Raw genomic sequence first — 25,458 nt, forward strand, 5'->3', positions numbered from 1 at the left:
ACTTTAAAATTTTAATGTTATCAACTTTAAAAAAAAAATTGTATTATTAATGTTATCAACTTTAAAACTTTAATGTTATCAACTTTAAAAAAAATTTTGTATTATTATTATCAACTTTAAAACTTTAATGTTATCAACTTTTAAAAAAATTTGTATTATTAATGTTATCTACTTTTAAAAAAATTTTGTATTATTAATGTTATCAACTTTAAAATTTTAATGTTATCAACTTTAAAAAAAAATTTTATTATTAATGTTATCTACTTTAAAACTTTAATGTTATCAACTTTTTAAAGAAATTTGTATTATTGATGTTATCAACTTTAAAACTTTAATGTTATCAACTTTAAAAAAATTTTTGTATTATTAATGTTATCAACTTTAAAAAAATTTTGTATTATTAATGTTATCAACTTTAAAAAATAATTTTAAAATTCGTCGCAGCTTTCTTTTTTCAATGTTTTCATTTAATAAAAAATATCGCCTCCTAAATTATTAGATGAAAAAAAAATCAACGAATCTTTTAGTAAGTAAGAGTAGTCTCCCTCTGCCCGTGACAAATTGTAAAAGAGCGCCCTCTAAGCAACTTTATTTGTCTAACTCTTGCATAATCAGAAATTAATAACGAAACATCACATATAATAATATATATTATAAATATATAATGATTAATATATAATGCATGATATATACTACATAATATATATATCAAATATACAATAAATATATAATAAGTAATGTAATATATAAAAAATATAAATTATAGTACATAAAGATATATAATAAATGATATATATAATTATTAATATATAAAAAATAATATATAATAAATATATGATAAATTTTCTTATATATAATTATTAATATAGTATATGATGCAGAATATCTACCACTAGTTCGTTTAATTTTTTATTTTTAAGATTATCATCACTCGAGAGATATAACTATAGTGTCGGCCATTTTGTTTTTATTCTGACGTAATGCTCGACACTAGTTGTTTTTCGAACCGAATAAACGTTTTTTAATCTATTGTAAAACAAACCCAATATTCCATTTATATAAAAAAGTTTTATTTGTTTATTTGTAAATTTGTAAATCAAGTTTGCCTGCTTTCTGTATAATAACATGTTGTTTTTTTAACAATAAAAATAGTTTGGATGCACGAAAATTTAAAAGCAGTACCGCCAGCGATTAAATCATTGAATTAAGTTTCCATTTTCAAAACTTGTAAAAAAATAAACTGAATTTAGGTAAATGTAGCAGCAGTAAAATTTTATTGATACTTTTTTCCAGATTATTATACATAAATATGTATGATAAAATAATTATTAAATAAAACGTTACAATTATTTTTTCTATGCTTCTACAGAATTTGATTATAACCAAATCGATTTTTTCCAAATTAAGCAAGGGGAATGCGAAATAAATATAATAAATATATATACAAAAATAAATGTAAAAGAAATATATATACAAAAATACAAAATAATGAACATTTAAAAAATAAGAAGAATTGATAATATAATACAATTCGATGAAATTATAAAAATTGATAGAATAATAAAATTTGATGCATGTAAAAGAATTCGTACAAAAAAATAAAAAAATAATGAACATTTAAAAAATAATAAGAATTGATAAGATAATACAATTCGATGAAATTATAAAAATTGATAGAATAATAAAATTTGATGAATGTAAAAGAATTCATACAAAAAATAAAAAATAATGAACATTTAAAAAATAATAAGAATTGATAAGATAATACAATTCGATGAAATTATAAAAATTGATAGAATAATAAAATTTGATGAATGTAAAAGAATTCATACAAAAAATAAAAAAATAATGAACATTTAAAAAATAATAAAAATTGATAAGATAATACAATTCGATGAAATTATAAAAATTGATAGAATAATAAAATTTGATGACTCTAAAAGAATTCATACAAAAAAAATAATGAACATTTAAAAAATGATAAGATAATACAATTCGATGAAATTAGGAAAATTGATAGAATAATAAAAGATGCTAAAATAATACAAATTCAGAAAAGAATAAAATTCGTTTTTTTTTAATTCATGAAAAAAAAGCAAATTTTATAAGATAGTGAAACTGATATTACTTATAATAAAAATTGATTAAAACATTAAAAAAACATAAATACTGATAAAATAAGAATTGATAAAATAATAAAAATTTATAAAATAATGAAACAAAATTTGAGAATAATTCCTTTAAATTTTGTCAATATAAAAAATAAATTCTCAATTAGAAGTTAAAGAAACAAAAATTTTCAATTTTTAATTTACGTGCATGCGTGTTTGCTTTTATACCTTTTTTGTTTCATTTCTTCTTGAAATTCTTCGAAATTCTCTTGTAAATCCAGATGGTTCGTTTCGGGTAAAAAGTTGACCAAAATTCCAGATATGAAACATACAATTCCCATGAAGACCATTGGCAGACTTTTACCGATCGGGCCCGGAATGAGAGATGTCTTTAAAAAAATAATGGAAAGAAAGACGCGTAACGTGATTAATAACTAGGGCTAAGACAACAGAATATTCTTTTCATTGTTTTGACTCTCGAGTATATATACGACGCAGTTAGACACAATTAATCAACCGAGAACCACACCACTCTATATAAAAATATATAAGATATCAATGGATATATATCTGAGAATCAAAACAATTAAAAGAATATGCTCTTGACATCGCCCTAGTAATAAGCAACCATCTCATATAATACGTGTTGAATTTCTCTATATAATTAAGTATAAATTATTATTATTATTATTATTATTATTATTATTATTATTATTAATAATAATAATAATAATAATAATAATAATAATAATAATAATAATAATAATAATAACTAGCGGGACCTGTGGAAATTCCACAGCGGCATTTTTAATGTGTAATCTATTGTTGGGGGACATTCTGTGGGCGTTCTATTCAGCATAAAGGAAGGCAAACGCTTATTATCCTAGCCCTTTTATTAAAACTGTATCGCCCCCTTACTAAGATAATAACTTTGATATATTTCTTGGGCTGATTATTTCATTACAAACACACTCACATTTCATCATTTCTCACAATTATTGAATATGTTACCATGTTCGACAATAATTTATCATAATTTTAACCCACATTATCGCCTCTCTCCAGACTAAAATAAAAAATTTGATATATTTTGTGGGCTGATTATTTCATAAAAAACACAACAATCAATTATTCACATTTTATCATTTTTCATAATTCTTGGATATGGTACTAATCTTGACAATAGTTTTTCATCATTTAAACTTACCATATCGCGCACCTTACTAAAATAACTTTGATATATTGTCTAGGCAGATTATTTTATTACAAACACATATTTAACTTACATTTCATCATTTTTCATAATTCTTGGATATGGTACTAATTTTGACAATCATTTTTTATCACTTAACCGACATCATCGCCCCCCCTTACTAAAATAATAACTTTGATATATTGTCTGGTCTTATTATTTCATTGCAAATACACTAATGCATTAAATCACATATTATCGTTTTTCGTAATTCTTGGATATGTTACTAATTCTGACATCATTTTTCATAATTTTAACCATCCTTATCGCCCTCTTTTATTAACATAATAACTTTGATATATTGTCTGGACTGATTATTTTATTATAAACACACCAATTAATTAACTCACATTTCATCATTTTTCGTAATTTTTGGAAATGTTAATAATTCCGACAATAATTTTTCATAATTTTAACCATCCTTATTGCCCTCTCTTACTAACATAATAACTTTAATATATTTCCTGGGCTGATTATTTCATTACAAACACACCGATCAAGTTACTCACATTTTATCATTTTTCATAATTCTTGAATATGTTACTTATTTCGTCAATCATTTTTTATTATTAAAAAACTCACATTATGCTCCCTCCTACTAATATAAGTATTTTGATTTATTTTCTGGACTTATTATTTCATCACACACACACCAATCAAGTAACTCACATTTAATCATTTTTCATAATTCTTGGATACGTTACTAATTTCGACAATAATTTTCATAACTTAAACCCGCTATGTCGCTCCCCCTTACTTAAATAATAACTTTGATATATTACCTGGACTGATTATTTAATTTACAAACACATCAATCAATTCCGGGTATTCTCATAGTATATATGTTCCACCTATTTTATCCAATCCCGGGTGACACCGCATATTCTGCTAGTATATATCTTTCACCTATCTCATTCGATCCCGGGCGACACTGGGTATTCTGCTACTATATTTTTTCCACCTATCTCATTCAATACTGGGTGAAGCTTTCTGCTAGTATATATTTGCACTTATCTCATTCAAACCCAGGACTGATTTCATGTTCGCCAATTGTTATTTAGATATACACGGAAAACAATGATCCAGGATGAAATAAATAGTGTTGACCTCACTTGACCAATTGCTTTCAAACTTGGTCAAAATCTCAGCCACTGTTCAACGTAAAACTGATTAAATTTTAGGATATCAACATCTAGTATCTTACAAAGAAAACGAAGACGGAAAGAAGTGAGCCGACAACATTATTGATTGGACAAGGACAAAATTCGATGTTAAACAGACACTCACTCTAACTACACTAAGTTGAGTCATATGGTTCACAATTCATCTACCAATGTAGCACCCACTACAACACTGGAGGGTTATGGCAACAGTAATAGTATGTCAAAGAGAAAAGTTAATGTCAGGAAACAAACGAAAATCACACCTCGGTTCTGTTCATTGTAGAGACTCACTATTGAGCCGATATTGTAGCCAATGAAGTCTCGCATGACTACGATCTTTGACGTTGAATTTTAATACGTTGGTCGTGGTCGAAATTTTTACGGATTTTTACCTTCGCATCTTTCCTAATTTGATGAAGAGATTTGATGCCATATAGTAATAGTAAACATCATACAACATTTCAGTCTAATAAGATGAATGGTTGTACGGCACGGTTCTCGCCAGATACTTGAAGTTAAGCAACGTTGAGCCTGGCCAATGCCAAATGGGTGACCATTTGGGAAGTCTAGGCGCTGTATGTACCTTCTGGGAAGGTTGGGCGTGGGGCCAGCACTATCACCTCGAAAAAAAAAAATTCCGAGCTATAAAAGAATCTACAAAGTTGTGGATGGCCTATACCCCTTCACGGGCTAAAACCTATGGAAGATGAATAGTTTTTTTTTTTAGTTATCAAGGTTTTAATTGCATAAATTCGAGAATATTTCATATGTAGAAGTGCGACCCAGATCGATGTTCAATCGTCTTTATGTTGTTAGATGGAGGCATGCAGTCTTATGGCTGACTTATGTTCTTGATAACTCAGTTAAGCAAAAATATGTTTTAAAAATATATTAAATTTAGAAGTACCTCCACCTCTTTGACTAGGAACACAAAGAATAAAGTGTAGTACCAAAACAGGTATCACACTTTGCTCCTAATCAAAAGTATAAGTCCGTATCTTGTGTGTATACTGAGTGCATGGAAATACATTTCTTTTGAAAGATTTTTTTTTCTCTCTAAGATAAGTGTTTAGTGTTAGGTAGATGGTGAGATAAGAACCAGTCATAGTTAAACTTGGGTAGCGCTAGATTATCTAAATGGACAACTCAATAAGAATTTATTCACATTAGATTTGAAGAGGAGCGCGTTATAGTCAGCCGGGTAGCCAACTAAATTATGTAAATGAGTTAAACAATAATATAATTTTCATAAAATGGTAAATTAAAATGGATAAAGAACCAAATTAAAATTGCTCGAGTCTAGAAGAAACCTTCTTCTCCTCCTCCTCCTCCTCCTCCTCCTCCTCCTCCTCTTTGAGTGAAGATAAAAAGAATAAAATGTAGCATCGAAACAGATACCACACTTTGCTCCCAACCAAAAGCCCAAGTCACATCTTCTGTGCATGAAAATACATCTCCTTTGAAATTACATACTGATTTTAAGACGTAAGGCGAGATTATCCCTCCAATCCGAGCACAAGTCGAAAGAGTCCCCATGGCGCCGTTTCTGATGACGGTCGGGTAAAGTTCGCATGTAAGTAAGTAGATGATCCCGAAACAGCCAGCGATGGAAAGTCGGTTGAGGGCCGATAAGGCAGTCACAATCCATCGTAGATCTGAAATTAGAAGACATATGGAAAGATATAATCAGCATCTTATTGGCAGTAACGGTGACTAAGTAGTTAACGACAAAGACCGACAAGTAAGTGTGTCAAGCCTGGGGGCGTGTATCTCTTAAAATGGCACATGACAAGCGACATACTATAGTAAACGCGGAATTCAGTAATCATAGGAGCAACAGGTTTCATGAAAAAGAATTTCAAAAACTACATAGAAAATATATCCGGTGAATCAAGTGCTAGAGAGATGCAAACAATTGTTACTTAAAGAGACGATAAGAATCTTTTTAAAAAAAGCGATCTTTTTTTTTGGGGGGGGGGAATTTTGAGATAACGGGTAAATATCTGGCGTCCGATAGGATGTTCCATCCCCAGCTTAAACAGAATGATGAGAACATTGACAAAAAAAAGGATAAATGTGAGCTCTTGTAAATATGCCACGTTGTCGCAATTATTATCGACTCTTCAAGATCCCAGTGTTAGAGCTATATAATAAAGGGTTTGCAGAGAGAAAGTAGCTTTTCGGATACGCCTACAGGATTGTCCTCGACTAGTCTCCATGTATACCAGTAGTATGTGATGCGAAATATATAATCTCTCCAAGGTGTGGTGACGACCCATACCCTTCTCGTGATTATCCTGTTAATATGGGTACACGAGGAGCGTTCCAAAAGTGCTGGTTCCCATTTTTATTCCACCTTAATAGATCAGCGGAGATTGTAAATGGCATTTCTATGATGACTGAACTTATGCATTCATGACCTGAAACTTTCATCTCTCCGTTTCAGATATTGACGGTGTGAGACTCTAAGAAAGCAACCCGTCATGGACGTGCGTCAGAAGCAGAGATGCGTCATTCAATTCGTGACAAAAGTGATGACTTTGTAGAAAAATAAATTCTGGGGCAGGAAACGTCGCTTGTTTTAATGGTGCCACTTCTTCGTCGTCCTTCAACTTTTTTTTAGTTAAAAAATAGGAGGCTTGACTCTTGAAACGAGCCTCGTACATACACAGAACAGAGCAGATCTTCTTACTCACACCTAAATTCCGTGAGCTTGTAAAATATTTTTCTAACTTCTCAAAATACAATTAGTTTACGTGAAGGCGTACATTTCTTTTGTCTTTTCATCTAGACACAAAGTGTAGAGATACATCAGTTTTTAAATTAGTCTGCAAAGCGAACACACAGACACAATTTGTAAACGGGAAAGAATAGGCAATTATCGCCCTTTTGACTTTGTCTCTGACAGACAGGTGTTGACACTAACTTCCTTTCTTCCTCCCTCTCTCTCTCTCTCTCTCTCTCTCTCTTTCTTTCTTTCTTTCCTTTTTTCCCGGTAGCACGCGACAGTGACGATGATGCGCCATGCGTTCCAAGTGTCGTTTTACACGCGCAAAGTGATTCTGTAATGAAACGAACTTTCGCGTACTATCCAAACTTATTGAGGTAAGCCAAACATGAAACATGAACAAAAAACTCTACAATCTATGAATTACCTCGGTAACAACATTAGACAAAATATTTAATCTCATTCCACGCATGAGATCAACAATGCGCACGTACGCACGTACGCACATGATATATGTATACAGCAGTGTTCCAACTTTTAGAAAATTAGATGTAAGCAAACTATCTCAGAATATGATTTGCCAAATAATAAAAAAATTTTGAGACACGCCGCCATTTAGTCTGTATGCGTACATTCTTAAGCTATCAACTACTTTTTATTTATAAACTTATTCTAAAGAAATGATTCGATACTTGCGAGATATCCGATTATGAACATGGTACCGTCTGTTCACAGTACCGATCGTAACCACCTATTTGGGTCGGTCCACTTGTTTTCCGCTCCACCCCACCCCGCAACAAAAGAAATTCTCCCTCCAAAACAAAACCACAAACTATGTTTATAAAGAAATAACAATGTTTATTTTTTTTATATTGTGGCACAATGGAGACCCCCCCTTTTAGGGGGTCTGGGGGCTTCTACATTAATGAACCTTGTGCCTAACTTGTCTGTACTTGTGAGGTGCAGATGTGTCAAGCAGGTACTTGTGATTTTGAAAATGTTAGAATATATCAATCTGCTATGACTCAAGCCAAGAATGTCAGTTTGTTTATAATATTGAATCAAGTCAAAACGATATAAGACCTTAGAATTTGAAAGGTCGAACCCAAAAGAACTCATGATGGGATACAAAACAAAACAATGTTTAAGCGTTTTGTATGAATCTCTCTCTCTCTCTTTCTCTCTCTCTCTCTCTCTATCTCTCTCTCTCTATCTCTTTCCCCCTCTCTCTCTGTCTTTCTCTCTCTCTCTGTCTTTCTCTCTCTCTTTCTCTCTCTCTTTCTCTCTCTTTCTCTCTCTCGCACTCGCTCTCTCTCTCTCTCTGTCTCTCTTTCTCTATTTCTCTCTTTCACTCCCCTTCTCTTTCTTTCTTCATTAAAAGAGAAAATTAAATATAATTCTATTGTTTTGAAACAATTGAAAGGTTCTGGAGTTGGCGGACGCGATATTTTAAATGTTAAATAAATTATATATTTTTTTTTATAAAAATGCATTAGTTCGCTGTTTCTATACAAGCGTTAAATTTCAGTATGCAGCCAAGGCTGAGGATGGAAATGCTGCCTGTGACGACGCAATGAAGACTAGAGAAGCGACCCATGCCAGCCGGTTATAGCCGACGACAAATCGACCCGTTGTGTTGCTGTTCCCATGTGCCTATCGTTTGATATCGTTTATTTCCCCGGGGAGTTGCTTGCCTTCCCAGGACGTTCCTCAACCAAGTGACTCCCCCCGGGAAACAATAGTGTCCATAATAGTACAAGTAGTGCTCGCCTTTCCGAGACTTTGCTTGACCGAAACACATAACTCCCATCGCACATTCCTTTGAATAAGAGTCATAAAAGACCCAACCTACCTGGAGAGGTAAACCGGCCGAACTGTTTTCCAGTTCTCCGGGAAATCGACTACACCTGTCTTACTCCTCCTCTGGAAGGAATGAGGGTTCTGATTGCCTCCTCTTTCCATCTCCTAAAATCTTTTCACCCCTGATTGATTTTGGCTTTTGTTAATGTGATCATCATTCGGCCACCCAGAGGTTAACATGTCAAGACATCCACGGTAGAAAACATCCAGACCGTGTGCATCCATGGGAGTTTATCTGCAGATAATCTTGGGCATTTTTTTTCTCACACAGGCCAGCCTCAGCATAACTTCCACATTTAATAATACACTATATTTTTTTTTTCAAACAAAGAAAATATCCCTTGGGTGTTTGGATTCCGGCCAGCGATAATTTCAGTTCTATCTGCCCTTTTTTGTTATTTGGCCAAACGTCTAACAGTGCAACGTTTGCCACCTATATGCGTTATGAATTGGATGGAACACAAGAAATTAATTGTTAGTTATGTATCTATTTATATATCTATCCATCTCGATATATCTATCTATCGATCGCTCGATCGATCTATCTAACTGGCGAGATAAACAAGAGATGAGATATGAGATGTTTTGACAAAAGTTGTCAAAACATTATTGAGCTATAAAATGGACATGTTTCATCGGAAGCTCTTAAAATAGCTGACCACGAAGGACGTGTTAGTTGGAGTCGAAGTTGGAATTTGGACTTGGTACAGAACAGTTGGGTTAACGATTGTCTTCCCACCTTTCTTGGGAGGGAGATGGCGTGTCTCACATTGGAGTTCAAGAAGAGACCGACAAGGCAAAAGAAACTCACTTTCCCTTCATCTGCGTCGACGCATGGAAAGGGGAATAAAACTAAAACCATCGTTTTTGGAGTGAAATGAACGTTGTTCAACAGGCTTCCAGCTTCCCCTCCAAAAAAAAACAAAAAAAAACAGATGAACCCTAGGTGGCCAACAAAGTCAACGATGTAGTTAAATAAGGTATGTAAAATACATGTCACACACACATCATATGGAATTAGAATGGAAACGAGTATATACACATCATGAGCAACACAATGAGCTAGATTTCAGATAGTAAAGAACCACCATAGACATTTAGTGCCACGTACACACGTTCAGATGAACCCTTCATCACATACATACACAGTATGCCCATACAATATCCATACAATATGTACGTTTGATTAAGTGACTACATAACTGTTGCAATATTTTTAATGTATAATAGGAGTATGGCCCCTCACAGTTGGGAGATTCTATTTATAAACGATGCTGTCAGAAACTGACGAATCAAATTAATTCAACTTCTGCTACCAACCAATCAGAAACCAGAACTGCTCCATAAAAATTAAACCTTTTCTTTGGCAACTTTGCATGCATTTTCTCCGTGTCAACACGGGAAGACTCTTTTGCCCTGTAGCTTCCAACTCAAGAACTGTCTACTGAGAACCAGTCATCTCCAGGACTTGTATAGAACAACTAACCATCGGAAACTGTTCTGAAACTAAACATGGCTTACAACTTAAGACTATGAACCTAAAAAAACACATTCTGCGCAACCAAAGTTTACGCCATAGCTGACTATGTATAAAGTAACCTTTTATGTCAGAGTTTTATAGAAACCCTTTGGTATGTCAGGGGATGCTTTGAAATATTAATGGGTGGTAAAAATGCGTGAATAAATGCGTAGTGTTTGCATCAGTATAAAACTCCCGTATACGTTCGAATGTGTGTGCGTGTTTGCGTGTTTGAGAATTAGTTTCTTACCTTGTGAAGCGTAGAGGACCGGAAAGATGGCTGCGATTCCAATAATTCCAGCGGTGATCATAAAACCCATGTACAATTTCTTGCGGCCGACTCGGTTTAAAAGAACCATGCAGAGTACATAGCCGGGAATCTCTGTGGCGACGTTTATGAAGATATTCAAGTAAATGTCACCCGTCAAATTGGCGACGTTTAACGCTAGACCATTATACACAAAGTTTACTGTAGCCCTTAACAGTAAAGAAAAAGAAAACAAATAATTATATATATATATATATATATATATACATATATATATATGCATGTTAAGGTTTTATCTGCTTAGTTACACATGTTTCGAGTACCGAATCGTATCAACGATCCGATAATTGCATCAAACTTTACAGAAATAATTATTTCTGCAAAGTCTGATATAATTATCGTATCGATTATACGATTCGGTAATCGAAACACGTGTAACTAAACAAACGGTAATGAATATATATATATATATATATATATATGCTCTGCAATAGCATTGAGCACTCTCTTCAGGTTTTTACTAATTACCATTTTTGCTATATATATATATATATATATATATATATATATATATATATATATATATATATATTAGTGCGGCTAGATTAGCAACAACCTAAAACCAGGCTAGAAACCCGACTGCCTAGGTAAGTCAACAATCCTAACCGTTACGCTACTTTGATGTGTATACCTATTAACAATATATATATATATATATATATATATATATATATATATATATATATATATATATATATATATATATATATATATATATATATATATATATAAATTTGTTAAGCATTTGGAACCATTACTTGATTTTCGTACTTAATTTTCACTTCCTAAGCGGTGGAAGGAGTAAAGAGATGATTACCTATCCATTATTTTTTAATTTTTATTTATTTTTATTATTTTTTTTTTCGCGTTGCATCCGTATTTGTATTTTTTTTTTTAATTATTACTTTTATTTATTAGATATTTAAATATTGTATTTAATTATTTCAAAAATATTTTTACGCGCATAAAATATATCCATGGACATGCTGATGGCGGATTTCATGCGTATAAAAATAGTTTTTAGAATATTTAAATAAAATATTTTAATAATTATCAAATAAAGATTGTGTGTGTGTGTGTGTGTGTGTGTGTGTGTGTGTGTGTGTGTGTGTGTGTGTGTGTGTGTGTGTGTGTGTGTGTGTGTGTGTGTGTGTGTTAGGACAGGTTGATTGAATCGGAATTGAAACATTGCAACTTTTTAAGTTATCGGAATCAGTTTCGGAAATGGAAATTCTGATGACAAAAAATGGCTCTTTTAATTGCTTTTTTTAACGTAATTTTCCATTTCGGATAAAAAATTTTTAATTTGCAGAAAGCTATAAATCACCCCAATGAGTGTATTTCTACGTTTGTATAAACACATGCACATATTGCATTGTACCATAATCAACAACTGTATAACTATTTAGTGGTTATAAAAAAAAAGTCGGAATCGGAATCAGTAATTGTATCGGGAATGTAGTACAGAATTGGTTATTGTATCGGAATCGAGAAAAATATTGAAATCGTCTCACCACACACACACACACACACACACACACACACACACACACACACACATACACACACACACACACACAGATATATATATAATTATTTCCACAGCCAGACACAGTTGCAGCTCACAAGAGCCATTGCAGCCAACAAATCGGAAATCAAAGACTCGAGTTTCGCCTTCATTTGGGCTCATCAGTTAGACACGTCCAAACTCAGGAACAGAAACCCGAACTACTTGTATACGAGGCGAGCACGCTCTGCCAACTGAACAAACGCACCGTTCACAAGAAAGTCTATTTACTAACACATATCAAGCAAACCGTGGCGAAAATCCGACAGTGGAATGAACCTACCTCTGTCTCGAACAAGGGATGTGATCATAGCGGCCAGGTATAACCCAAGCCGATGTCTCACAAGTAGGAATTTCATATACGCTAAGGATAATAATTGGACTTCCGGTTTGTTGGCTGCCATGACTCTTGTGAGCTGAGACGTTGTTTGGCTGTGGAAATAAGTATATATTTTCTCACATTCTGAAGGTTATATACATTTATATAAGTGTGTGTGTGTGTGTGTGTGTGTGTGTGTGTGTGTGTGTGTGTGTGTGTGTGTGTGTGTGTGTGTGTGTGTGTGTGTGTGTGTGAAATCAGGTCGGTGCAAAAGTTCTATTTGTTTGTAGAATTGATGATTGAACAATTTACGATTCATTGCAATCATTACTAAAAACATATCACTATGATGAATTTATAACTTTTTTCGGATTCTAAAGCATCAATCATGTTTCTACAATATTCTCACCAATATCGACCCTAATAAACATCTTCCTCAATCATAAAAAGGGAGTTCATCTTCCATCATGATAATGCTCGTTCTTACATAGCACTACGTCCAAAAGATCTGACAATTTGTTTGGGAAATGTTGTCCCATTCCGAGTATTCTCCTGACCGTTTACTGTGCTTGTACAATTTAGCAAAGATTAAAAGTCAAATCTAATGTACATCAAATCTGTTGCCAAGGCCGCTGGAAAAATGCTGGGATCCTTCTATCGCTCCAGTAGATATCTCACTGTTGATTCAATTCTCTATCTTTATAAGAGCCAGGTACGTCCAAGGATGGGGTACTGTTGCTACATTTGAGCAGAAGCTGCTAGAAAGGACTTATCCTACCTTGATAGAGTTCAAAATAGACTTCGTAGCCTCGTAGGGGATGTACTTTTCTCTTCCCTGCAACCTCTTTCTCATAGAAGAAATGTTGCGACCTTGTCTCTGCTTTATCGTTATTTTCATGGCAAGTGTTCGGCTCAGCTCCAATCTATGGTCCTCCTACGCTAAACTTTCACCAGAAACACCCGTCTAGCAGAAAACACTATCACTAATTTCCCCCACTCTTTATCTGTACCTAAACGTAGATTCCATGAGCAAAGCTTCTTTCTTAGAACTGCGAGCCTATGGAATTGTGATCCGTTTTTCTGCTTTCCAGCTGACTACAATATGGTTGTCTTCAAGTCTAACGTAAACAAGCTTTTGATGAGCCGTTCCATATAAGTTAACAAATTTACCGAACTTCCATTACTAACGATTACTATATTGTCCAATTTCTACTGTACACTCATTAACCCTTATCATCGAGTGGCCTATTGGCCTTGATAAAACGAGTATGTGCTCGTTGCGTTATGAAATAAAATTAAAACAAATTTGATCAAATCAATTTTTTGGCGGACCTGAACGAGCTCCCCCCTCCCCCGTAAAATAAGACTTAACTTTTGTATAAGCAGGATTTTTTTTTTAAGTTTATTTAATGACTTAACGTGGGAATCACTTAAATTATAACGTTCCATAAATTTTTGGGCACTTCTAAACTATCAGAACGAAATTTTGGATATCATAAAGCTGAATTTCACATAAAAACGATGGTACCTACGTAATCCTCGTATTTTTAAGATGATTATATCCAAAAATTACGAAAATTGATAAGGGAGAAAATTATTAAAGAAAATAATTGTTGCTCATTTCGAGGATTACAAAACCAGTTAGAGGAACTTAGGGGAACATCACAAGAGAAGACTGAATATAAATTAGGTTCCTACTTTATAGATCGCGGCATTCATATATATTTATTGAAATATTTTAAAAGTTACTTTTACGTGCCTAAAATATATCGATGGACATGCTGATGGCGGATTATACCCTGGGTCACGTGTCAAAATCAAAAGAGATAATAAATACCTTTTTCCAGGTTGCAATGGCGGCGTTGTCAATTAAAAGAAAGCAAAGGTTGTTATTGTGTGTGTTTGTTGTTTGAAAGATAAAATTTTCAATCGCTAAAAACTTTTGCACCGAACTAATATATACGTATACTCCTATGAATTTGGGTTTTATTTTGTGTAATGATATTCATATTAAAAACACCTTTTTTCTATCTATTTAAAAAGAAATTTGTTATATATGAATACAACTTTGTTATATATACAGGGTGACCCCAAAAAAAACAAAAAAAACATAGAAAGTATATCTAGAACATATGCTGGAGAACGGAGAAAAAAGGGTCAAAGACCCTAGTGTTTTGATGTGATGTTTTGAATATAATAAACTAGTTATGACCAAAGTTTTATTTCATTCGGGCAAAACACTAAGAAACAGGGCCAAATTAGAGTTAGGGCCCATTGTTTTGTCACTCTGTATTGTTGCATTCCTCTGCAACGATCTAGCTCATTTGCATATTCTTTTAAACATTCATATTAATTAATTTTCTATTAGTTTTTTTTTTTCGGTTTTCTTATGGGATGACCATCTTTAGTTAACTATTACGTGTAATTATATTCATACAACATACTACATGATTCATACTTGCGTAATATTCGCGTAAATTTTTTTATAGTAATACAAACCTCTTTCTATATATAATTATGTACGCATATATATATATTAGTTTAAAAAATTGCCTACCAAACACCTTTGTCCATTTTTAGTCAACAAACATGAAACTTAATATATCGAGTATTCGAACCCATGCGAAACTTTCTATTTGGGATTTTGTCAGGGAAAATCGGTGCATAAGTGTGAAAATTAAAGAAAAGGGAATTTGCCAGGTTGAGGTCGAACGACGGCATTAAGAATATGCATGCGTAACGCTATTGTGTTGTATTGTGAGGGTGTACATAACGAGGACGTGACGACATATAACTCCGTTATGTTGCGGTTTATGACAATCGAATACAAAGTCTTACATAACAATATGAAGACATTTATTTTCCAGCTGGTGATGAGAATAATAAGAATCCGATTCCATGTTAGATTGCTACATTTTGTCTTCTCCTCCTCCCCTTGTTTCCTGCTTAGGATAACTCTCCCTCCCTCCCTCCCTCTCTCTCTCTCTCTCTTTCTCTCTCTTCAACTCGAACTGCACTGTCTCTCCTCTCTCATATGCCAAACGTATTCGAACCCTAACTTAACTGTATATATTAAATATATATTTCTTTGTGACATCAGAACATGGCAAGCGAGTGCATGTTTTGCGCGTGGATATTGCATATGCTTCCAACACGTGTCCTGGCGACACAAAGGACATTCCTTAATTTTATGTTTGTTCATTATTCCTGCTCTGAACTAACTTTGTTTTTATAGTTATTTCTAACTACAACAGATAATTACACTGCATTCCTGAAATCGTATCCAAATGACAATATGTATTCATTTTAAATTTTGGTAACCGAGTTCGATTCCAGCATTCTCCTTTAATAATTATTATATTCGACCTTAATTACTTAATTTCTAACCAAAAACCGAGAGATATCTCCTTCAATATACAACACGTTTTAATTCGCCTTGCTGTAAACATGTCTTCATAGCTGAGACATTAAAGTCAAAGATAGAAGTAAATCGAAAGCTAAATGTTTTGGTTTCGATTCTCAGTGGTGACGCACGATTAATTTTTTTTTAAATTTTGAAATCATTATTATATATTGGGTTCAATATAATATAATAATATGAAATCTGCATTGATTAAAATATCAAATTTAAGCGTATTTTACGACCGGGCAATGCCTGACGACCTGCTAGTACGATATGGAAGTGATAACATAGTAATAATCTTCTATTAGATGAAACTCGAATGTCTGTTTATGTGTATCTATATTTTTATGCCTTGCTAAAACTTTTGACACCCGCGACCAACACTGACAAAATTGGTAGCGTTTGAAAGCTCAGTCTCTCGGCCGAATAATATCCAAAAATAAGCCAAAAACATTCATTCTTTCACCGTCAACTGGGCCGTTTTTTACAAGGAGGGGTAAGTTTTTTCGTCGTCATTCAAGCTTCGGATAAAAATCGATTATGTCAAACTCGCGTGATGTCACAACTGCGATGGGCGCATGGATAAGACCGTTTGCTTTTTTTCACCTCCTTTTCCTCTTACGTGTTACGAGTTCTCGCCTGCCTATTACTCCTATTGTTGTTTTTTTTGTGCGTTCGCATGGGTACTCGCTACTATAGTGAGTTTTAATTCATTTTTTAGGGTTTTGGTTGCTTAACCAACCCCCTTACACGTACCTCACTCACCCGGGCAACACCTGGCACTCATGCTAATATAGACTAAAAATCATTATACATTTTTCATTCAGGAGATTATGTTAATCTATAAGGAATATTTTTAATAATGTAAAGGCGATGTTACTAAATCCAGCGACATGGGAGTTTACTGTGTGTAATAAAAAAAACGCATAATAACGTTAGGTTATTAAATCTATCTCTATATAAAGTCAGAATGTGTGTGCATGTGTGTGAGGACAATTCACAGCCTAAATAATCAACTAATCTTTGATCTACAGACTTGAAATTTGGTATATAGGGTATTCAGACATGTGAAAAACATTTTAATACGTTTTAATCCGTAAAAAAGGGCTACTAATGGGTCAAAATTGAAAAATTAATACGTGCCCGGCATCGAATATTTTCTCACTGGCTCATATACACTATATTAAAATATGAGCCAAAATGGAATGCGGTTACTTACCAACTGAACATGTTAATAAGAGTTCTTTTCAGGAGAGCCGGAATGGTGAACATTTTCCAGAGTTTGACCGTTCGACTAGTACCCACGTCGATATGATTCGGCGAATAACGGGTAAAACTAGTTTTGTTGCGTTTTGCCATTTTGTGAAAGACTTGCACGGCTTTTTTGTCTTTGTGGATGCTTAATAACCAACGAGGCGATTCGGGTAGAATCCTGAAAAAATTTACAAAAGGAGAAAAAGAAAAACAAACAATTTCCTGAGTAATAATCTTTCAGATGCATATATTTTAGCGACGTAAGGGATTCAGAATGAGACTCTCTCTTTTTGGCTGGTCCTTTAAAGCCTCCGGACGTATTCTGATCGTCTGGATATGTATTCATGGCTTTTATAACTTTATATTATAAGCAAAATAATGCCTCAGATATAGTTAACATGTTTTATGCTGGTTTTTACACTTTTAGCGAAATGTTCCCATATGTGAGGCCATCATTTTGCATAACGTGTTATACATGATAATACATAAGTTCGGAAATTTGGACGGAAAATAGTGAAAAAAACAGATTTTGGCTGGGTGGTTGGTTCGTTGGTTGGTTGGTTTGGTTGGTTGTTTTTTTTATTATTATTACATTTTAACCCCAAACAAGGCACATTGCCACTTTGGTGTAGGGAGCTACTATTAGGGGCAGCAACTATTGGGGCACTATGTTGGGATTTGGGCAGCAAGATGTCAGTTCACGTTGCACTTGAACTTCTGCATGTCAGTACAGTTGGGGAAGCAGGAACCTGGAATGGAATTCCAGAGTCTAGCGGTTCTGGGGAAGAAACTACTGGGGTAGAAAGATCTTTTACATCTAGGGATCTCTACTGTGTGGGGGTGGGATTTAGCTGCCTGTCGGGTTTGTCGAGGGTGTCTACGTCGTGGGGGCACAAGTGTCTGCAGTTCGTCAGAGCATTCACCATTAAAATACTTGTAGAACAGGCAGAGGGATCCAACGTTTCGTCGATGGGACAGAGGCTGAAGCTTAGATGCCAGTTCAGGGCCTATCATATTGGCGACTCTTTTTTTAACCTTGTCTAGGAGCGAGAGACTAGTAGCAGATGCACCGGCCCAAATGTGACAACAATACTCCATACATGGGCGAATGGTGGCCTTATAGAGGTACAGGATACTTTCAGGTGTCAGTAGTTTTCTAGCACGGTAGAGAGAGCCTACCTTTTTCGCAGCGGCCCTGGCAATGTTTTCAATATAGTTGTTCCAAATCATGTTTTCTGTGAACGTTAGGCCAAGCAGTTTGAAAGATGTACTCTCAGACAGGGAGTTACTGGCCATTGCTATTGGTGGCAGAGAAGGTTTCTTGTAATTATTGAAGGAAACCAGTTTAGTCTTGGCAGCATTGAATGTGACTATCCATTTATGTCCCCATTCCACTACAGATTGGAGGTCATCCTCTAGTGTTTTTGCCATTTCTTTAGATATATGTTCATTTGTTTTCCTGTCGTGCCTGTTATAGAGTGCAGTGTCATCAGCATATATACCCATCTCAGAGACAGTTTTGTCGGGGAGGTCATTAATAAATATTAGGAACAATAGAGGTCCAAGGATAGACCCCTGAGGCACTCCCGCATTTATATCACACTGTTTAGATGTACAACCGTCGAGGACAACTTGGATTTTTCTCTTATCTAAGAAGGATTTAATTATGTTAAGTATTCTACCAGTGATACCGCATGATTTAATTTTCCTGAGGAGACCCTCATGCCATACCCTGTCGAAAGCCTTAGATATATCTAGACCTACCGCTCTGTCCTCCCCCGCTTTGTCCAGTGAATGGTATATACGTTCAGAGATTACAGTGAGGATGTCAGCTGTGGAACGGGCTTGTCTAAATCCATATTGTTTGTCAGTCAGAAGTTTAGTATCTGTAAGGTGCCGGACTAGAGCATGGTTAATTATGGTCTCAAATATTTTGGCGAAAAGTGGGAGGAGGCTAATGGGGCGATAATTTGATGGGTCAGTTCTTTCGCCAGAATTCTTGAATATTGGTACCACAGAAGCAGTTTTCCAACAGCCCGGGAAGCATGATTCATTAAGGCATTTGTTGTAGAGTTTGGAGAGAACTGGAGCTACTTCGCGGCTGAGCACTTTTTTAATAGCATAGCTGGGATGAGATCAGGTCCACATGCTTTTGAAGTGTCAAGGTTTTTTATGATAGCGTGTACCTGAGCAGGGGTGATTTTCAGATCGTCTAGTGTGGCGTCTGTCCGCAAAGGAAAGTCAGGCAGGGGTGGTTGGAAGGGTCCAGTGTGGAGTTTGAGGCAACCCGGCTGGCAAGCATATTAGCCTTGTCGCTTGCTGAGCAAACAACCTCGTGATTGTTGGTTAGCGGGGGAATTGTTGATTGCTCATTATTTACTACACTGTTGTAGATTTTCCAGAAGTCACGATTTCCTAATTTTTGTGCTTCGTTGCGTTTTTTAGTGGTTTCAGTAAATTCTCTCTTAGCTGTCGCTATTTCTTTCTTAACGTTACTTCTAGCTTCTATATACTTCAGTCTGTTTGAACTGGACTTATGTCGGTTAAATCTGCGGTATGCATGCTGCCTTTGAGCAATGGCAGTTGCGCAAGTCGAAGTAAACCATTGGGGAGAGTGGGGCTTACTATAAAATTTCCGCATGGGAACATGTGCTTCCATTGCTGTTTTGAACCATTCAGTGGTCTCATTTGCGCACTGTTTAGCAGGAAGAGAAAAAATATTTCCCCATGGGGCATCTCTGATAAGATCTCTGATGGCTTCCCAGTCAACCTTTTTATAATATCTGGTTGTTTTGAGCACTGGCTCTTCAGTTTTGGGTCTAGAATTTAGGGCGATTTCTACCATTATCACTGCATGGTCAGCGTTCCCAAGTGGGCTGTCAGCATTTGTTGTACAATCCTCGGAAACTGTAGTCAGAAACAGATCTAGAAGTGATGCTTGTTGTTCTTGCTGGTCAGGGAAACGGGTTGGAAACGTAACCATTTGTGATAGGGAGTGAGATATAGCAAAACTATGTGTTGTACTGCCCGCTGCATCTGTGTGAGTAGAGAATCCAAGCTAGTTTTTGTGGTGAACATTAAATCACCAAATACATGTACTTGTGCGCTAGTGTCGAGGGAGAGTGTTGTGTCTATGCTGTCAGAGACATTGTTTATTATGGTGTAGTTCTGGATCGAGGGAGAGCGGTAGAGAAAATAAAAGTAGCTAATGTTGTGTTGTATGTTTAGTCTAAAGCACATAAAGGCTTGATCCTCCATTTCTAGGTTTGTTTCTCTGGTCAGGGGGAGGGTGTTACGAATGTAGACTCCAAGTCCGTGCATATGTCTGTCAGAGTCCTTACGGCAGAGTGGGAGATAGCCATGCATGTTAAAGTAGTTAGAAAGGATGGAGGAGTGTAGGTTAGTCTCGCTTAGTGCTAAGATATCCGGGGTATTTGTTAGGAGAAATGCTTCAACATCAGCTAAATTAGTTCTAAGCCCACGGATGTTAGGGAATGCAAGCCTCAAGGGAGGAGGCAAGTTGGATTCGTTTGTCCCTAGGCCTGGTTTAAGCTTATTTGTTTATTGTACTGTCATCATGTTTTTAAAGAGTTTCAGTTAGATGAGGGGGATCTGAACAAGAGGTTATGCAGGATATCAGACATGCAACACAAGCAGACCATTAGCTGATCTTTCTTCAACTAGGACTGTGCCCTCGGGAAAGCCCATCGGGGATGAGTGCAGGGTCCCTTTCCATGCGCAACATGGCACTACAAACATCCCGATATTATACAACTGTTGATGGAGCAGCCGCTCTAAGCGCTGCCAAAGAGTTAGGGCTCCTGTACTACCAGTCGGAAACAGCAGCCAGGAACTGTCAATCCGGTACCCTCAGCCCATCAGAAGAATATCACCCCAATCTAATTGCACAAGCATGCGTTGTACTCAAGTGCCCAGTTATGAGGGTTGGGATGTGTCGGGAGTGGGGAACGGCATTCAATGCCCTGAACAAGAAACAAGATCTACCACTAAGTGTTTTGTCGATTCACTTGTGATAGTATCTCTGCGCGTGACTAATAGGCAAAGAAGGAGTATGGAAGCCGGCGATAGACAGAGCCTATCTACTCCTTAAGCAATTTTTTTGATGTTTTTCTGTTTTTTTTTGGGGGGGGGGTTGTTTTGGTTGGTTAGTTGGTGAGTTGGTTGGATGATGATTAGTTTTATTTTTGTTTTTTGAAAGAGTTGTTTGTTTTGGTTGTTTGGTTATTAGGTTGGTTGGTGTTGTTTCCTTTCTTTTTTTGTTGTTGTTCTTGTTGTTTTTCTATTTTTGTTTGGTTCGTTAGTGTTTTGTCTTAATTTTTTTCTGTTTCCTCTTTTATTTGCATGGTTGGTTGGTTGGTTGGTTGGTTGGTTGGTTGGTTGGTTGGTTGGTGTTTTTTCTTTCGTTTTGTTTTGCTATGTTTTTTTTTTTTGTTTTCTTTTGTTTGGTTGGTTGGTTGGTTAATTTTTTTCTTTCATTATGCTTCAATTATGAATGAATATGAAGCGATCATCAGCCGACCTCTGCTATAAAAGAAGAAATGATTTTTTAAATATTTGTTTCTGGTTAAAGATTGATTTGTTCATAAACAATAAGGTAATAAATATTAAAGCAGTTTTCTTTACAATAAAAGCTGATTTAAATAAAAAGCTAAAAAGGTTGATTTTAAATTCCTACATCCTCACACGAAGAGATGTACTGTAGGAATAACTATTGAATGATAACGAATAAGTTCAATAATATATATATATGTGCGTGTGTGTGTGCGCTCGCGCGTGTGTGTGTGCGTGTGTGTGTGCGTGTGTGTGTGTGTGCGCGCGCGTGTGTGTATGATGTGTATGTAAAATTATTTACTATAAAATTAAATACCTACAGACACCAGTGTTTCATCCTTTCGGGAATAATCAGTGGGTGGTGCCACGATAAACCCCAGTCGGCTACCGACATCCGAGAGCAATACAGTTGAAATTAAACAGTTTTTCTTTTTTAATGCTTTTAACGTCAGTTAGGGTGAGCTAGTCATTATATGACGATATACGCATATGAGCTAAGTTGACCGACTTATTACAACTAAAAAGTTTATTAAAGGTACTGACATAATTATTGACTATAATAATTAAATACCTACAGACACTAGTGTGTCATGCTATCGGGAATCATCAGTGCGGAGTGTCACGATTAACGCCAGTCGAGAGATTCGAACCCTAGCAACAGAAGTCATATCAAGATTTTTTTTTTTTATTAGAGAATCTGTGGTATCTTTCCGCTCGCTGGGCGCTTTTTGATAGAAGTTATCTGCCCTTTGTTTATATTCTATCCATCCCTATTTGGACGTAATATTTTTTTATTATCATTATTTTTTATTTAGCAGAAATATTTAATAGATATTAGAATAAAAAATATTCAAATGTTTAATAAATAAAAAAAATTATATATATATATATTGTTTTTAAAATATAATTATCCACTGACACGTGTCTCGTCATTGAAAACAATATATATGCCGCTCTCCATATGGGGTATTAAATTGGTTAAAGGGAAAATTATTCCCAACTCGCATTTAGGTAGAAATGCACTTTCGTAAATAATTGAATTCATTCAAACCGTATCGCAAAACAAAAACAAATTATATATATATATATATATATATATATATATATATATATATATATATATATATATATATATATATATAAAGCTGAACGTCTGTGCGTGTGTCTGGTCACGAATAGGCTCCTATATGGTTGACTATTATAGAAAACTGATTACGTATCGGGACACAGGAATGGGTATGTTTGATCTGGCATAATGATGATTCATTAAAATTGTGGGGTCTGCGTACGCGCCTGGTCCACAAAGTATGGAAATAAAAAAATTTAAAAATTAAAAAAAAACGTTTACAAGTGTTTTGATATAGATGTACATAATAATACTTTGATAAGTATGTTTTAACTTAAATAGGGATGATATAATAAAATTGTGGGGTCTGCGTGCGCGCCTGGCCTCCATAGAATGGAAATAGGCACAAACTTTAATAAAGACTTTTCATATCTATCTGCGTAAGTATACTTTGATAATTATGTTTCAGTTTGAAGAAATATGGTATAATAAAATTATGGGGTGTTCGTTCGCGCCTGACCTCCATAAAATGGAAATATGTCACAAAGTTTAACAAGGTTTTTTAATATAGACCCACAAAATATTGTGATAAGTGTTTCAGTGTGAACAGGTATGGTATAATAAATTATGGGGTTTATCTATTTTATTTTTACTTTCATTATATTTTGCTTTGGTTTCGATACCCCCAAATTCGAAAACCTTCCTTTTCATAACCTATCATACTTTCATAAATCAGAGTCCATTTTCTGTAGGCTGTTTTTGAACCCAGTCAACGATGGGTACTTTTGCTAGTATACATATATATATATAAATATATATATATATATGTATATATATATACACACACACACACACACACACATATATATATATATATATATATATATATATATATATATATATATATATATATATATATATATATATCAGGCAGCTCAAACATTTAATTTACAATTGCATGCAATACTCTATGTTTTCTTGAACTGGGATGTAATGCTTAAATGATGTATATTTTTTTTTATACGCATGGTTTATATACATTAGTTTTCAACATATATCGAATTTGGAGTCGAATTAACGCTTTGTTATGCTTCGATCCTCAAATCCGAATAATAATCCTGCAGTTGAACCCTGTATTAGTTTGTCATTCTATTTCATTTTTTATTAATCGTATTTTGTTTTCTATATATATTTTTTTACTTATTTGTGTTTTTTTATTTATTTATTCTTCCATTTTTTTTTTTTTTATTTTTTGTAATATTTAGGAATTTCGCCTTCAAAATGTTTTGCTTGTGTAAATCAAAGATAAATATAAAATATAAAAACCAATGAATCGAAAACATGCAAACCCGAATAGCAAACTAAAACACTATACATGTATATAGAATTATAAAACTCTGTGGAACGTCTGCCCTTGCTTGAATCTTGTCTACTATACATCTGGTAATATCTATAATCATAAAAGTTTTTGTGTGTATTGATATTCATATTAAGAACACTTTTTTACTATTTAAAAAGAAAATTCAACTTTGTTATATATGGATCGCGGAATGGCATTCATCTGTAAAAGATCTAGTTAATTTTCATATTCTTTTAAACATTCATTTTAATTATTTCACAAGTGTCTGTAGGTATTTAATAATTATGATAGTAAATAATTATGTCAGCCCCTTTAAGAAACTCATTTCTTATAGTTGAGCACTTTTAGTTGAATTAAAGTCAGTCAATGGTTAGAGCACTCTGACAGACGTTAAAAAGCATTTTAAAAATAAATGTTTAAATTCAACAGCATTTCTCGCGGTTAACGGTAGCCGAATGGATTGGGTTCTTGTTAATGAAGCCAGGGATGGCTTCTGTCGCCGGTTTCGAATCTATCGACTGATGCTAATCGTGACACCTTGCACTGATGATCCCCAAAAGGATGAAACACTAGTGTCTGTAGGTATTTAAATAATATTATAGTAAATAGTTATATGTATATTACTCTTATATATATATATATATATATATATATATATATATATATATATATATATATATATGATTGTTGAGCTGGATTAAATCCGACGATATGAAATAAAATGGAGGTGGAAGGACCTTGATACTCAACGTTTCGCCCGATTTATGCGGGCTTCTTCAATGACCATCCCTCTTGAAGAAGCCCGATAAATCGGGCGAAACGTTGAGTATCCAGGTCCTTCCATCTCCATTTTATTTTATATATATATATATATATATATATATATATATATATATATATATATATATATATATATATATATCTTCCTATTCCCTATCTGCTCTTTCCTCTATCTA

The 25,458-nt window shown here is 34.4% G+C and overlaps 1 protein-coding gene across 1 annotated transcript in view; it reads right to left on the reverse strand.

The window, feature by feature from the left end:
* The window catches only part of LOC145247306 (organic cation transporter protein-like), a 75,918-nt gene that overhangs the window by 748 nt on the left and 49,712 nt on the right, over nucleotides 1–25,458 (reverse strand). The window contains exons 7-10 of the mRNA XM_080108928.1: nucleotides 17,470–17,682; nucleotides 10,884–11,110; nucleotides 6,000–6,181; nucleotides 2,340–2,500 (exon numbers count right to left, since the gene is read on the reverse strand). Coding sequence (XP_079965054.1) covers nucleotides 2,340–2,500; nucleotides 6,000–6,181; nucleotides 10,884–11,110; nucleotides 17,470–17,682 — 783 coding nt within the window. The remainder of the gene's footprint in view (nucleotides 1–2,339; nucleotides 2,501–5,999; nucleotides 6,182–10,883; nucleotides 11,111–17,469; nucleotides 17,683–25,458) is intronic.

This window comes from Euprymna scolopes, chromosome 25 (assembly GCF_053919585.1).
Source record: "Euprymna scolopes isolate OS-2025 chromosome 25, ASM5391958v1, whole genome shotgun sequence".
Lineage (NCBI taxonomy): Eukaryota > Metazoa > Mollusca > Cephalopoda > Sepiida > Sepiolidae > Euprymna > Euprymna scolopes.